The sequence below is a fragment of the Dipteris shenzhenensis genome, chromosome 2 (genome assembly GCF_047967505.1).
Source record: "Dipteris shenzhenensis isolate YYH24624 ecotype China chromosome 2, Dip_SZ_1.0, whole genome shotgun sequence".
In the NCBI taxonomy this organism is placed as follows: Eukaryota; Viridiplantae; Streptophyta; class Polypodiopsida; order Gleicheniales; family Dipteridaceae; genus Dipteris; species Dipteris shenzhenensis.
In genome coordinates this window covers 62,193,541-62,211,277 of record NC_141597.1, presented here as the reverse complement: position 1 = coordinate 62,211,277, position 17,737 = coordinate 62,193,541, and the positions used below count along the sequence as shown (strand labels likewise).

At 38.2% G+C, this 17,737-nt stretch overlaps 1 protein-coding gene across 2 annotated transcripts in view; it reads left to right on the top strand.

Moving 5' to 3' along the window:
• Positions 1–3,764, top strand: part of LOC147905122 (uncharacterized) — a 45,233-nt gene extending 41,469 nt beyond the window's left edge. Inside the window, exon 7 of one of the 2 annotated variants that reach the window (XR_015542711.1) lies at positions 3,532–3,663. Coding sequence is in view for 1 of the 2 variants with exons in the window: in XM_087390278.1 (XP_087246404.1) it covers positions 3,532–3,649 (118 nt within the window). In the remaining variant the exon portion in view is untranslated. Of the gene's footprint in view, positions 1–3,531 lie in introns of both variants that reach the window. The other variant, XM_087390278.1, reaches the window with a different exon arrangement.
• The last annotated feature ends 13,973 nt before the right edge of the window (positions 3,765–17,737 follow it).

Here is a 17,737-nt window from a genome sequence, read left to right as displayed (position 1 = left end):
GGCAAAGACAGATGGACTTTGAAGCAAAGTGCTTCCAACCAAATTGGTAGACAAAACCAAGCCTCAAAAGACTATCCCCCTTCAACAAAACAAGTGACGGCAAAGTTGAACCGGGCTCCTTATGCACACCATATTTTATTATACTATTGCCACACATACAAGCATACACACATATTTATGCCTTTTACTTTGGTCAAATTTATCCATAACAGTGTGTGTGTGTTTTTGTAATTGTGTGTGTGTGTGTGTGTGTGTGTGTGTGGATGTGTGTGTGTTTAGATTTAATAATCCCATCAATAAATAAACCATACGATTAATTCAATCATTTGGATAAAAGGAAGTCATGATCTGGAGGGAACTGGAAAGCTAGAAGTCATCAAGCAGGTGCTTCACCAGTGTAATGAGTGCAGTGGGATCGAAATTCAATCACCTGGCTTTCAAGAAAACTGTTCTGGAGAACTATATTTCTATTGACACATTGTTTGGAGCACGACTGAAGAACTCGAAAGTTCATGGAATAGATGAAGGAGTGACACTTCGAGAGCACCTAAACCAAATGAAGACTCCTCTACAAAAAAAGAAAAATCAAAGGCTTACAAGCCTTCCCCCAGTTTATGATGGAAGAGGTAAAATCCTCCATATAAATGTTGATGTGCCTTTGGATGAGATGATAGCGACATTACTAGATGAAGAACACCGCCAAACATCAGAAGTTGAAGTACGTATATATGCTGCCATGAACAAAAAGAAGGGTGCAAAGAAGGCTGATCAGAAGCAGTTGCATGTGACTATTGCAAGAGATCAGGGCATACAGAAGAATACTGCTTCAAGAAGCATGATGATATGCAATCCGAGGAAAAGATGCAATCTCCACATTTTTTCTGCATACCATTTTGGAGTTAGTAATATCATGGCATGTCTTTTTTATTTTGATGTTGTTGTTAGTGTGCCATTTCTTTGGCAATGGACAGCAACTATGAAATGTACTTGAATTTTACACACACATGTAGCTGCTTAAGAAATATGAATGCTGGACTAGAAACAAACACAAGCGAGACTTTAAGTATTGCATGTAACGAAATATCACATTGGAATCCATTATGGATCCTCCTCATCCTTACGGGGCTTGTTGGAGGATCTTCAAGCTTACACCAGTGTAAAACTGCAGCAACCTAGTAGAGAATAACTACGAGCTTCATGGCGATACCCGTACAATGATCCATAGCTATATGGGAACGCGACGACTACAAGAAGCGACAAGAATCATAGGCGCCAGTCCCCGGATCGATCACGCCAGGAAAGACAGATGAGATAGAGCTCACCCACAAAGGTTTTCACCTTTTCAAAGAGCCATGCATGGCCACCACGTGTCCACATACAATCACGACTCATTAACACCCAAGCATAGATTTGCCTTCCAATAAAATTGGCAATTCAATTTGTCGCTATGTTTAGTTGAAGTTCTTGTCGTATCCTATTTCTGCTAAATGTCATAACTATCCTATGAGTCTAAGGTGACTTAAAAGTCTTGCATCCTTAGGTCAATAACCATCAATCTTCCTAAATGTCACAACTGTCCACTATGTACTTGATGCTCTTGTAACAAAAATCCTCTTGATGCTCCCATGGTTGAGTGTCATGGCCTCTTAAGTTCCAAGCAAACTAAATGATCCTATGTGATTGATAGAGGACTAACGAGAACAACGAAGCCCAATTAAAATGGTGATTGTCTTGACGCACCACATAGGGCCCATTAGGATCAAATTCCCCTTGCAAAGGGCTAGTTTGTTTGAGTATGCTTGTGCTTTCTAAGTTAGAAATGTATTTTTGCCTCTTTGTAGGAAACGATACATAAGTGTAAAGGGCCATTTAGCTTTTTATGTTTTAATTAAGAGTGAGAGTGAGAGTGAGAGTGAGAGAGAGAGAGAGAGAGAGAGAGTGTCATTCCAGTTTTTTGGAAGATTTTGTTTCTTGACTTGCTTGTTTATTTTTGCTTAGTCACTTTCTTCCTTCTTCTTTATTTCTTGTTTTCTTTCTCTTTTGTTTCTTTGACGTATTTTAGTAAGCACTGGGTTTGCCCAAGAGACTCCGCGGGTCTTTAGAAACCTAGTATAGCTGCTTATTCTTGGGCACTGATGACGACATAAGTGTTGCTTTGCTTGCTAAGTATGTCTTCCTTTTGTTTTTCATAAAGTTTTTGTTTACCTCTTTTTTCTTCGCTTTCATTTTCTCTTTTATTTTCTGTGGAGATTTTTGAACTTTAGAACAACAAAAAATCTAAATTTGTATGATTGGACTTATTCTAGTCTTATAAAGGTATATATAGTTTTTCTTATTGTGACTTGAATAATGGCCAAATGCAAGCAATTGCTTGAAACTAGAAATGTAACAAACATACATATAAATAAGATAGTGATTGAATTTGTTTGCAATTCCAATAACTTGGGAGTTCGCATTGCATTTGAAGCTCGCATTTATAATTTTTGATGTATTTATACTTGCTAATGGCAAAGTATATGAATCACATAGAGAACAAGTTAATTAGCATATCAATCTAAAAATGGGCTAGATTGTGTAAGCATTTTTTGCCTAGAAACACTCGTTTGGGAGCTAAAATGAAATTGTATGGTCTTCACAAGCAATTGTAGCTTGAATGAAGAGAATGTGGACTACTTTTTTATTAACCTTCTCCTTCAATGCTAGCCTTTGTCACGGCTGAGTCTGCACTTCACATCCGCTGCAATGCTGATATAAACTTAGTACGAAGACCTTTATATAAATGGATGCTTTGGTATGTGTGGGTGTGTGGATATGTATGTGTAGGTGTGTGGGTGCATATGTTTATACTATGGTCTACAGCTACGGCTGGGCACCAATGACATCGGTGGGGCTGTCATAGGAGCTAGTCCGTATGTGTGATGGAGTTTATAGTTTTCATCCTTATGAGTGATTTTCACTAGGTGTTGTGTTTTTAGAGGACGAGTTTGGCATGTTCTTGGGCTCATCTAGATATGCGCTCCAGCGTATTAGGGGACATGCAAATTTCACCTCATAATGATGATATGTTTTCCAGTGACTCACATACAGTGTCTTTTACAGAGCTTTGGGGGGTTGTTTTTCGTTTTCTTTTTTTGGTTTTGTTTTTTTTGGGGGTGGGGGTGGGGGGGGCACGTTTGGGTTCCCTGTTATGTAAGAGGCAACCTTGATCCTCATCTTATGTACAATTCGACCCTCTACTTTTATTTACAGTTCTCTTTCCTCTTCTGGTTCATGACAAGTTCATTATTAATGATGTTCTTTTAAATCTTATGCCATGTTTTCAGAAAGGCAGTCTTATATTTGACCATGAATTGTAGCTCAATTCTGTAGCTGCCTGTATCTAAGCTGTAGCTGTCTTTATTAAGTGACTTAAAGCAGCTTTTACTCACCTTTGGAACAGTTCAAGAAAAGCGCACACATGGTCACAGGTTCCACAACATGTATCCTGCGAAGAAATAGATGTGACTGATCATCATTGGTCTATTTTTGCAGTGGTGTTTTTTCTGATGAGCTGAGGAACACCCCAAAGAATACAATTGATAACGATGACAAACCAGGGAGGTCTGAGTTTGAGGAAGGTGGCAAGAATGATGGGTCTGATTCAGAATAAAGAGTAACCTGCAACAAAGGCTGGGATTGGAAAGTGTCCAGATTGAGTGTGGATCTTTGTTTCATGATGTTAATCTGTGTGCCAGTTGAAAATGGTGGTGTTATTACCTTTTTTGGAGGGTAGAGAAGTTTGCATCTGTATTTTGGTACCTTACCATATCTTGTTCAAAGCTGGGAAATCGAATCTTTTCAAGGAATGCAGTCAAGTTTTTTTGCCAGGTCTCACCTCTGAATGTGGAAATAAGTCATGAACAACAAGAGTTTTGAAGTTTGAAGATGACTGCTGAGAGACTTTATCACCGGACTTTCAAGATAAGATTTGTTGAGCTTTTTGGTTGAGTAGGGTGCACTGAAAATGGTTCGCGCTGAATCATAGTCAAGCTATTTGCATTTGTGAATATTAAAGCATCTTGTCAGTGTGTATACCTTATGCATGAGATGCATTATAATCGAAATACCAAGCATATCCAAGTATCTATATTTGTGTTAGGAATGCTTCTTCATCCTTTCTTCTTTTGGCTATGGACTTGTGCATGTGAGAGTGAATGTTATATATGAAGCGAGATTTCACAACACATATTTATGCAATTAAGTGTTCTCTTTTTTTAGGTTGTTTCATATGAATATTTGGTACCACCATTATAAAAACATCTCTAAAAACAATTTGAATCATGTAGCTCCCACATTTGCCAAGCAACTTTACCTCCGTTAGAAACTTGAAGGACTCGTTTTAATGGATAAAAATTGATTAAATGGAAATGGACACTTAAACACATCTCTGAATTGGATCATGTAGTTCCCACATTTGCCAAGCAACTTTACCTCCGTTAGAAACTTGCAAGACTAGTTTCAATGGATAAAAATTGATTAAATGGAAATGGTGGAGATACATTTGCAATCAAACATCATTTGTGAAGCTAGGGGTTCATGTCTTATGATGATTGATCTTCTAAGTGAAGCCAGGCAGTGGTGTTATTCTATTTTTTAAGTTGTATAAATTTTATATTTACAAGTTATTTGTAGTCTAAAGTACATTGGAACGTGTAAACTAAGCAAATGGGACTCACCCTACATCAAAGTTTGTTGTTTGTTTCGCTGTAATAAAATAGTTTGGAGTTATTGATTTGAAATAACTAGCCCTGCCAAGTGTGCAAATTGGTGTAATTCATGCAATTCCACGAACTCATGTACGTGGAAGTAGTATTAAGGCATTTGGAAAAATTGATGTTGACATAGTCATTTTTCAAACAATTCATTTTTATAATTGTAATAGAGTTTTATTGACAAAAAGTTGCTTGCTAACTCCAAAACAATACCATTTGTTGGTTCCTTGGTGGAAGAGCGCATGACCAAATTAAGTGCTCATATCACCTAGAGAGAATCTTGTTCAAAAGAGTTCATGAATTTGAGGGCAGGATAGGAGTTTGTGTTAAGAATACATTGTGGATCTTGGTAAGGTTGATGTATTAATCAATTCACTCAAACATGGAAAGAGAAGTATATGATTTTTTGATATCATTTTTCTCCTACTAATAATAATGTTCAGAGATTTTGCAAGTAAATATGCCTTTACGAGACGATCCGTCTTGGTGATCTTATCATTGAAGACTTTCGAGATTCTATATTTAACATATAGTGTGTCCTGTTCACCTAGTTAGTAGGGTCATTAATGTAAATAGATTTTATCATTACTGGGAAAAGAGCTTGCATCCCTAAAGAAAGAATATAATTATCCCCCCCCCCCCCCCCCCCCCCTCCCCTCCGAACTCACCCTTCAAACACATGGCCACATACACATGCATGTGCATGCACACTTGTACACCACTAATCATATCATTATCCTCAAGAATCCTCTTTGAGAGATCACAATATAATAATTTTGCACAACCTATGGAATTGTGTAGATTTGGTTATAATTCATGTGTACGAAGCCTTTAATGGACATGCATACTTCAACTTTTGACTTGCATGTTAGGGCGTTAAGCTATATATTTGTAGAAATTCAAAAATGTGATTTTTTAGTATTTATGGTATGGTTGTTCCCTCTTGGGAAGAAGTTTAATGAATCCTTTGTTGGGTTGTTGGATAGGCACCCTTGGATAATAGTGCTCTATCCTTTTTTACCCTCTTTGTTTTCCTACTTTACAATAACATGTTATCTTAGAATTTCAAGGTCCTTATTTCACAAGCCAACTTGTCTCTCTCTTGCCTTTCCATGTAGAGATGCCCACCAAGAATAGCTTATTTGTTATTCTCATCTTACTTAGGTCCCTCGAATGCCTATTTTTTTGAATTTACTTGGAGCATAGATGTTTATTGCTAAAGTGTTCACATTTTTACCTAGGGGTAGTAACTTTTACCAAACGTATGATATCATGGGAACTAACCAGTAGGATGTTACATAATCAGGTGATGTGCAATGTATAAAAGGGACATCTCTCTTTGAAGTGTGTACATAGGTTGGATGTCTAAATATAGGAGCATAAATGTATACATATATTAGACCCTTTATCTAAAATAAAATTTATACATTAGGGGTTTTCTAAATTACCTGAAAAATGTATTAAAGATCTTTAATATAAGGCTTGAACACAAGTGATATGATCATGCCTTAAAAATTGACTACACAAGTGATAGGACCATTCCTTAAAATTGACTACATTGAATTTTTATTCTCAAGGTCCACGTGTAGTCTAAGCCCATCTGAATCATATTACTAGCCCCTTGCCTTCTCCTTCCTATCCTCCTCCCGCCCCCACCCTTCGACTTCATCAATACTTTAATTTATTCTTTTAGCTTAGTTTCTTGAACACAATCCAAATTTGCATTAAAACATTTCTGTTAGTTAAATACATTTTGCTTTACCTTTATCCTCTATGAATCCCAATTTTAGATTTGGACTTAAACTATGCCTTTCTTGAAGGCATGCAATTTATGCATTCTTGCTCTTATAAATGGAGAATTAAGGGACAACGGGGGAAAAGCTCCTTAATTGATGTTCCCCTAAGTCGTGGTTAGCCAAGAAAGCCTCAAGTAGGCTCATTGTTAAACTCTCCATAGTAGGGTCATGCTCTGCTCACACATATTGGGAGATAGACATGTACAAAGGGCTTCTTCGAAAGACTCAAACCACCCTTGTCGTCTTTTAGCAAATCTAAAATTTCAAGTCACCATATTCTAATGGATGTTTTTTTGAAGGTCTAGTGACCTTCTTGCCCTTGAAGCCGCTCTAGGTCATAGCACATTAACCTAGGGCAAGAGTAGTGCTAGGAGCTCAATAGGAAAAGGAACTCCTTTCAATTCACCTCCTAGTCCACATATTTGTAGCCAAGCTTAGGAAAAAAACAGTACTTTGTCTCATTGCTCTACACTAGAATACAACATTATTAGAAAGCCTCTACCCAAATCTTGCTCTACTAGGATAAGGGATACGTAACTAGAAATACTTTAGAGGTGTCTAACTACAATTCTTACATGGGTGCACTACTGTTAGACATGTTGCGAGGATGAATATCCTCCACCCTTGCATGCGCCATCTTTCCCTCATTTGAAGGGGATTAGGAAAACATATTGCCCTCATCTCCATCTATTTAAAAACCTTCATCCATGTTCTATGTGCAAGAGTATCCTCTCTACTCACAATTCTCTTATCATCTTTTTCGGGACCTTTAAGCAATGTTATAGAGCCAGCCCTTGCATGTCTACAAACTAACACGACACTTTCATGCATACAAACTAAATTTGTGACGCCATTTTTGGGGACAGAGATAGATAAAGAGAGGGGGTAGGGGAGGTAGATCTTACTTACATTGGGTGTGAGGCATGAACAATGAGTGATATATATATATATAGGTAGGTAGGTAGGTAGATATAGATAGATAGAGAGAGAGAGAGAGAGAGAGAGAGAGAGAGAGAGAGAGAGAGAGAGAGAGAGAGAGAGAGGAAAGATTGACAGTTCACTAAATGGAGTAAAGACACATGGCCTCATGTTATCAAGACTAAGAATAATAGAAGACTTATACTTGCTTGAGTAACTATCACATGAAGAAATGATATACAGGAAAAGACGAGAAGATTATGACAAAAAGCACAATGGACACTAGAGAGAGAACACAATAATGGACACTAGAGAGAGAGTGCAATAATGGAAAGGCTGACCAGTTTCATTAATGTGAGTAAAGGCACATGGCCTCATGTTATCAAGTGTGAAGATAATAGAAGATGAAGATTGCTTGAGCTACTATCACATGAAGACAATGATATACAAGAAAAGATGACAAGAGTATGGCAAACACTACCAATCCCTAGCTTTACAATTAGAGGGGCTAAATATTTCCTAGTTTTGAATGTAGGGTTGAAGTTGCCCTTATGCATGGAATTCATATATAAATGTTGAACATGGGTCAAGGTTACTCTATGGTGTCAAATCCGTGAGTAAGAGTCCTCTTTGGACTTTCTCACCTTAGTTTAATAACCCCTTGCCACTCTTTTTCCACCACTCTCATGTCCTCTTGTAGTATTCAATAGATGATAGTGCTATAGAAAAGGTATCATGCTCCAACTTTCCACCCCTCTCATGTGGGAATGAAGGTAGAGAGAGAGAGAGAGAGAGAGAGAGAGAGAGAGAGAGAGAGAGAGAGAGAGAGGGAGAGGTGTACACACAAGACTAACAAACTAAATACTAGATTGCAAATGAAGGGAAATGGGATATACGTACTTACGCTGTGGATAAGGATTTCTCATCATGGTCATTAGTCCTCTTGGGGCTACACTATGTAGTACAATTTACCAAATGTTTTGACATTCCCTCCTAAATGCACTACATAAGTAGACGTGATTTAGAACACGCACGCACGTGTGTGCACGCGCGCACACACACACACATGAATGACGACCAAAAAACGGGTGGTCCGCTTGCTCGAGTAACCCTCAAAAGCAACCATCAGCATACGGAGGCACTTTCCAACCAATGTACACACAACACACACACACACACACCCCCCCCTCCCCATTGGGGACCTTTAATCTCTAGGGGTGTATCTCCTTTTGGTAAATGTTTTGATATGACAGAGTTTATACCTATCCCAGATATTGGTAGATATTGGCAGATACTAGGAATCTTTATTTATCCACAATGAAAAGAAGGGCTTACTAGCACTGGTACATTTTGATAAGTTGATATACATAAATGGAACATGGTACCAAACCTTTTTTATAAAACACGGATAGTAGTGGGAAGTGTATAGAAGGGAGAAAAAGTAATGAGACTAAAGATGGCTTAGGATCTTGTAAGATATTTAGGGATTTCTTGGGGGAGAAGAGAAGAAAGGGTGATATCCAAGGCACTTGAATTTTATCAGCACAAGTACAATCTCGGGACAAAAATGCGAAATGTATAGAGGTCCAGTTTTGCCTCCAACTCCTTCTCTCATTCTCCTCCTTATAGGAGTATATTGTGGTATTAAAAATACAATGAGCATGGGGTATATATCGGCCTTGGATACCATTGGACCACCACTTGGATCGAAGATATCCCTTGGACCACTCTTAGAGAGGACTAAGGGGCTTAGCACATGGGAAGAAATAGGATGGGAATGGGAAAAGGTGGTCCCAAGTGGTCCCATGCATATTTCTATCCTATTCCCATCCCACCATGTGCTAACAAAAAAAGAACTAGGGATAGGTTTAGGAGGAAGAGGACACATCGCATCATTTCATGTGTTTAAGAGGTGGGGACCTTGTGGGGACAAGGACACATGTTATCCTTCCATGTTTTTGAATCCCTAAAAAAGGGGAACCCATTCTGGTTGCCAGGGTCTAGAGGCCATGGTCCACGATGGGAGAAATAGTGGCCACTCCCATTCTAAATCCATCCTAGACCACTTGGTGTAGGATGGGAGTAATGATGACAAAAATATTCCCATCCTAAACCCATGCTAGACCCATCCATGTGCTAAGGCCCTAAGTGCACCTAATGAGAAGGGTGATAGAGTGGTACTTGGAGGTGACCACATAATGGGATTCAGCGAAACGTGAATGGAGTTAATTGCAATGAAGTACTTTGAGGAGTTGCAGTTGAAGTACTCTACTTGGAGTGTCCCTACACGGAGGTTGAGGGGGGCACGAAGTACTAAGAGCTGTGCACAAAGCTAGGTAGGACATGGAGACCCAAGATAGTTCTCGAGTCGTGAAGGTCACTGGAATTTGGAGATAATTGTATTACAACTTCCTATGTCGCGCACCAAGATTAGAGCATGGTGATCGTTTCCTTTTTCAAATCTCTCCTGCTTCTTTCCGAGATAAGGTCCCTGATCTGCTGGCTAGCGAGACGACTGAGTAGCATTTATACAAGATGGGATGAGCCTTCTTTCTAGGCGAGGGGATAGAGCCACAGTTATACCACCAACTATTGCCTTCCCTTGCGCACAGCCCAAACGACTAAAATAAGTGCAACAGCAAGCTTCCAACGGAGACCCTCATCAGTGGGGCTTTCGCCTCGGAACCCTCTAAAGGTATGTGCAGCCTAGTGATGGAAACAAAGGTTCGAACGCTTTATTACAACACTTTCCTTCGATCTCATGGAAACAAAGGTAAGATAGATTCCACGGCTCGCTTCATTAGTTGTTAAATGATCTGGGCATGAGCTTTACGTAGAGCTTCTTAGACTCTGAGCTGCCACAAGAGGGACTCTCCTACGCTGCTCTTAGATTGATCTTAAGGTACATACTGCCCAACAAGCTCGGAAGTCCGAATGCCAAAGTTTATCTGCGAGAACTCACGATTACTGCGTTTACCTTATATGAACATAGCTTTATATTGAACGTTCTTTCATGTATCAATGTAGATACCGTGGATAATGCTTTGTTCCCACAATGGTTGCGGTTCGTAGTTCCTCTGGGCTCTCCTACACTAATGAAGAGGAGTTGAGATGGAGGTTATTGCAGAAGCCAGATCCCTTCATAGAAAAGCATGACCCCTTCGTAGATACTCATCGTGCTTATAGAGTTTAGAGAGACGATTGGGTAACAAGTGAAGGTGAAATGCTTATAGTCTGTGTTTGCGACTTTGTGTGACATATAACTATTGTTGAAAATTGGCAAATCCATTTCAGCTTATGGAGCAACGGCAAAGGCTCATGGACATTAACTTTCTATAGCCAAGTTCGACTGGCTCACTTCTTTAACGCATGACTATGGAGACCTTCTTTTGAGGGACCGAGGCTCTAGAAAAATAACCACGTTGAAACACTATCTTTTGCGAGTCTATGGACGCTAAGAAGGAGCTCCAAGAAGTTGAGAGAGAACCATTGAAAGAGCTTAGTTGGATAGTAGTTGCTTTTTTCAGACCATAGGTTTTCTTATCTTCGAGCTGGCTAGTGGCTAGTGGGGAGGATGAAAGGGATCATGGTGTGCCTCGGGCTTTCATTTTAAGTAGACTTCTCTCAAAAGGTCTAAGCGAAACTGGTGAGCACCATTTCGCTTGGCTATACTAGTCCTACTAGTCTACTTGTGGCTCATGAGCTACTAGTGGGACAGAAACGATACCTACAATGGTTTGTGAGCTGCTTGTTAGCCTGTGTTTTCCTCCGAAGCTTGCTAACTATGGTCATATCAAAAGGGATTGCTAACTACTCATCTTTCTTTGCTTGTTCTTACGACACTAGCATTGCCAATGAGTGGATCGTCCACTTTGATAGCCCGTCATATGACTCAATCTATTGAGCTTATGGAATACAGATGAGCTACAACATGGTCTGTCATCTCTGCCTTTTCTCTCTAGCAGCTCGTTCGCTTGCCTGAATTCGCTCATCTCGCGAAAGCCAAGTGAAAGAAAAGCTGGCATATCACGAGATATATAGGGACCTTTACTAAGTTTTAATTCTCTTTTGGACTTTATACTACTTGAAGGGTGCTCCATTGGCCTATACTTTGACCCCATGAGAGGGTTTAAGTTTGAAATTAACTAGTAGAGGATTATTATGTTTTATTATCGGATGCCTACCTTCCTTCCTGGCACCACTGAACATAATTTCATAAGACTATAACGTAGATTATAAGATTATATGGTAATACATCAATGATGCAGTACTATGGACATGAGATTTAACATAGAATATTCTTTTACCAAGATCGATATAGATTGTTTATAGAAAAGCTTTAAGGGGCACTGCCAAGAGTATGGTATGGAGGGAGCTCTTTAATCTTTTAGAGATGAGCCCATTATAACTTCGATGTATCAAGGTCATTATAACTTTATTAATAATCCCCTTGATGTAGTACTTGATAGAGGTAAAAAGATGGGGATATTTCTATATTACTTTTTATCTGCTCTTTGTATTTTTCTCATAACTTCGTGTTTTGCTCTTGAAATTCGAACGTAGGATTCTTCATATATCTCCCTTACTTAAGAGCTCTAGATAAGAAGCTCATGACCATATTTGGCTAGACTTATAGGGCTTACAGGGATATGAATAGGATTTGAATTTGCATAACAAGGATTACTATTCATTATTGGAATTTCCCTTTAAATGGACACTTTGTTATATAAACAGGAAAGAATGATTCATGACCATGATCGTGGAAATGGTAATTGCCAACATTGGATAGAGACATTGACATTGAAATTCATGACCTTGTTTAGAAGAAGGAAAATACCCATGGACCACTATACTATCACTCCTTTACTCCTGCCAAAAAAGGAAACTCTTCAATAGACTCTTAATGATCATGGGGTACTATTGATCTTTCAATGTAACGGACATGTCGTTATTTTATCCTTTATCTTGAGTATACTGAAATTGCATTGGATATTGACTTATGAATATTATGGAAAATTTTTGTTTAAATATAGGATGTTCTTAACATATTTGATGTGTGCATACATTTAATAGTGATACTGATAATTGGAAAGTGCCAATAGGAGATCGAATAAGGATATTAGTATATTGAGGTTATATTTGGATTCTTTGACCTTGGGAATTCCCTTGGACTTGGTTAGAATACCCAAATTTATGGTTTACTTGAGATTCCCACTTATTACTTAGATTTCACTAACATTTTTTATGCATTTCTTCATATCTTTAATTGCCCACCTCTGATTACTATTGAATAGTAAAATGCCAGGATTTGATTATGCTAATCTAGATCGAGTGACATGGATAACAACTGTGTGCTGCGGCATTGAAGCCTACAGTCCCACAATTCATAGTGTGCATGTTTCAACGTGCTATGTTTATGGATGGATGCAGGTGAGTCGGCATACCTCTCCATCAAGTTTGCATTAGAAAATCTAAGGCTTGAAGACACGGTGTTAGCAAATTTGAGAAGCACTCTACAATGGATTTTCTTTAAGTATTGTTAAATATAATTGAACTCTCTATTGGAGACTAATCATCAGTATTGTTGTACTTTTTACAATGTACTGATATAAATGTGAGCATAATATTTGACTCTCACTTTGACACCTTATTAAGAGGAATGGTATGATATGGATTATTTGCAATTATGAGATATTGAGAGGTTGGTTATTAACGGATTATTTTCACTAGTTTTTTGAAAAGGGCAATAGTAGATGCTTGCAATTGATTTACTTTGACACTGAAAAGTGGTTCAATAGTCTAATAGGATAGATGTTTGATAGGTTGAACACACACCTAACAACTCAAGTCCACTTGCTTGTGCACATAGTTGATGAGGTGGCTATTGCAGGTACCGTTCATAGTCGGTGATGTTTTTTCTCGAGTGGTTCATGAAAACTTTGAAGGGATTTGTAAGACAAAGAACAAGACCAGAAGCAAGCATGGCAAAGGGATGGCTTGTGCAAAAGTCATTAGTATATATCACGGAGTTTCTTGCATCCACGGATCCCGATATGCCACAAGCTTGGCATAACAAGAATGATGATCGCATCGTTGGTGAGGTTCCCCAAGGAAAAGGGATTGAAAGAAAGATAAGCGAAGAGCAAATGGAGAAATTCAATAAGTTTTATATCCTCAATAGCAAGGAGATACAGAAGTGGATTGAGAGATATGAAGCAGTCAAAGCAGAAAAGAATAAATGCAAGGATGAGATTCAGAGTAATGTACAGGCGATCGCAACCATATCCATAGGATCTGGCTCTTCTCCCCACTCACATGTCACTTGATTGGCTACAATTAGCTCTACGTAAAGCCGAATATGATGGAGAGATAATAAACGAGCGCGAGCGAGAGTTATCATTTGGATGTATGATGCATGTAAGTTTCTTATCTCTTGACGTAATTAAGTAATTATTTGTGGCAATATATGCTATAAAATAGATACATCTTCATTGTTTTAATGATGCTCTTTTACAGTACAAAAAGTACAGTGCATTATGGTCATATGGACGACATTTTCATGTGGAACGCATCGATTCAAAGAGAGTCACGTATGATTGTGGAGTCATGGCTAACTTCACATAAGATAGCTGAGCAAGTGCTTCGGATACCAATCTTCTCTCCTCAAAGTTGGATTATTGGTGGAACCATACGCGAAATCTATGAAGTTGATTTCAGACGATTTAATATTTTCATTCTTGATGTAAAATGGTTTAGAACTATTTACAACGGTCCCCATGCGACAGTGAGAAAAGATAGTAGCGGTTTCTTTGCAATAGACTCCACCAAACTTTCGACCAATGAAAGTGATACTTTTCTTCTTCCCGAGCATTGTGAGCAGGTGCATACTAATGATTTAATTAATCGAAGCTTTCGTTTTTAAAGATCCATTGATATGTACTTAAGCATAATTTCATATATATAATTGACGACATTTGACACTCATCTTCAATATAGGTGGTTTTTCATCCAGATCGTTCTGATCTAAGATGGTGGTACGTGATCCAAGTTGCACCACGAAGTAAGCAAAATTTTAAAGATAGAGATTTGGATATGGAGATGCCACTACCAATGCCGCATCTAATTGATCCAGATGAATCTAGCGAAGAAGATGAAGATCACAATATGAGCCAAGAGGAAGATGCACATAATGACATCACACGAGAGGAGGATGGAGATCACGATATTGAGGAAGAAGACAACGATCATCAAGAATCACCACACTTTATTGAAGAAGATGATCAAGTACTTTTAGTGAATGTACGATGCTAGAGTACGATGATGATATAGGAGATCAACTTGGTATAGAGTTAGAGATAGACTTGTTTGGCATGTTAGACTTGGCTCAAGATGAAACTGTTGATGTAAATGCTCTTCATTGATTTTTTTCATCTCAAACTTGGACATGAATATATGAGCTTCAAAGGCTTGATGTACATGCTCTCATACTTTTATTCTCTCAAAAGTCCAAACATGTATGAAAATTTAAAAAAATTGCCATTGGAGAAAACTAACTTTTAAGGTCTTTGTAAAACGTCGCTATAAAAAAGTATCTCAGTGTTGCTATATAGCGGCACTTACAATTCTGATAAATGTCGCAATATAGCAACTTTAAAAATCATCGCTATATAGCGATGTTTGCCTAAAGTCGCTATATAGCAACATTCACGAGGCACGCTTTCAATATCGACGATTAGCGTCCCACGTGCACTAAACATCGGTACTTAAACGTCGCAATAGGATCCGTGTGTAGTAGTGATACACAAGGAGCCTCTGGATACCTATGACTCAAATGTTAAGGTGCCAGACGATCCACCACCATCCAAGGTCAACATAATTTGCTATTATAAATGACTTATGATGTTGTGACATCGATAACAAGTGGAGCTGTGCTTTGAAGCCTGTAGTCCCACAATTGAGTGTTCTTGTTCTAACTTATCCTTGTTGTGGATGGATGAAGGTGAGTAGAGCTCCTTAAATATCATTTGGTATTTATAAGTTAGCAAATTGCATGTTTTTTTTCCCATAAAATCCTCCTTGTAAAGATTATCTTATCATGTACTATCTTGAATGATAAGTCTAGGATGGATAATGTTTGCCTTGAAATGCACACACACTTGGGGGATGGAGAAGGGAGGATAACCCTTGTCTATTGCCATCCATAACATTCATCCAATCTTTTCCAAATTAAACATGACTATGCTCGGCATGGTGATCTTCTAAAAATGGGATATATTGATCCCCTTTCGGCTCCTTCCATTGGAAATCAAGGATTTTTATTTATCATTTCTAGCAAAGAAGTCCATAAATTCATCCAACAACATGACAATCGTTTACTTTCTACAGATCTGGAGAACCAACAACTGTGTTTACTTTCTACAGATCTAGAGAACCAACAACTATTGTTAATCCAGTTAAGTATTTCAAACTGGTGCCGCATTTGAAAACTTTTGCAAATCTCCTGACAATGCCCTTTTTACTATTCAAAAGCTATCAAAAGTTATTGGAAAGATAGTTTGCAATGATGAATCACAGTATGAGGAGTATAAAAGGAAATTTGATGGGGTGATCAAAGCTTTTTACCGCTACCACAATGCAGAATATCTTTTGGATAGTAATGAAGGAACCAATTGGAGCGCCACTGTTACGCCTTTCTCCACAAAATTACACTCTCTTATTCCATTTTGATACTTTATCTAAGGAAGAGAGAAATGTCCTTACACATGACTTCCTGTACTAGACACTTTGGCTCTTAATATCAAGGATATTTTAGTTAATACCCTTATCCCAAGAAGAATACTTAAAGGGACATTTGCACACCAAGTAGACCATAAGTTGTCGTTTTTTTGTGACTTGAGCATTACAGCACCCGTCACATTTGAAATGTGGGCAGTTTTGGCAGGGATGACTGAGAATGTTGATACTATTTAAACAGAATATTTAAACAGAATATAAGGACATGGCTATTGAAGGGAGAGTGGCACATATTGATAACATTATCTTATCGGAACTCTTTGCACTAAATGATCTCAAAGAATCTTTTTGCACATCAAAGAAAGGGATTTTTTGCAACCACAAAACTTTACTACCTACAAAAAAGGTACTAGGTGTCTGGAATTATATGCGACCCTACTTAAAATGCAACTGTAATAACAATATAGGGTTATAATGTCGAAACAAGGTAATGTGGTTTGACCACATTGTATGGTTCATACTCAGTCATGTACACCTATTTATGCATGGCAACACCCTTATAGTCAAAATGTATGCCTTCATATAGTGGTGCTCATCTTTTCTTTAGTTCTCAGTTGAGCAAGCCATAATATTCTCATGCTACTGAGAGTTTATCAATGAAGGTGTAAAAGCTACAATAAATGATCCAGACACTGATCCATTTCAAGGGATTAATGGCAAAGTGAATAACTTTTTGGTTAGGTCTCTCAACCCAAAACGCGCTAGAAAGGCAACCCAGAAGTTCTAGAGGTGGTGGCAACTCAACATGTGGCGGGAGATGTGGTAGCATACCAAGAAGAGGAGGCTCTGCTCCCCCATGGGTAGAGGTAGAGGGCAGTGTTCAATTGACACCTATGGATTTAATAAGGGCAGTGATGTCGGGAGAACACATGAAACTTTTAATTTCTCCCCTAGTGGATCATCCGTGATGGACAACTCAAGAGATGGTAACACAAGATATGATACAAAGGAGGGAAGTAAAAGATCTTCAAGAATATCTCTTGTAGAGGAAGGGGATCTGACTAAAAGGATTCTTTTTTTGTATAGGTTCAAAGGAAGATGTTGGAAAGTATAAGATAAAGTAGCTTTTCACACTTACATCCATGTTCTTTTTGATAACCCACTAGTTGAGGGCATAATTTTGAGAGACTTTTTTCTAAATGCCTGTGAGTTGTGCAAAGTCAGTGGAAAGTACTATCTTTGATGAAATCTTCTTTGAGGGCATAATTTTGAGAGACTTTTTTCTAAATGCTTGTGACTTTTGCAAAGTAATAGTGGAAAGTACTATCTTTGATGAAATCTTGTTTACGTGGAAACTCCACAAAAATCTTATGGGATACATTTATTCTCCAAAAGAGACCTTTTGTAATAATGCAGAGTTACAATGCTCATGCCACAAATTTGAAAAATTCGCCGTTAAAAAATGGGGTCATGTGGTTACTTGTGATTTAAGTATAATTGATTACGAATCATTAAGACGAGAGCTCATAAAGGGATTAA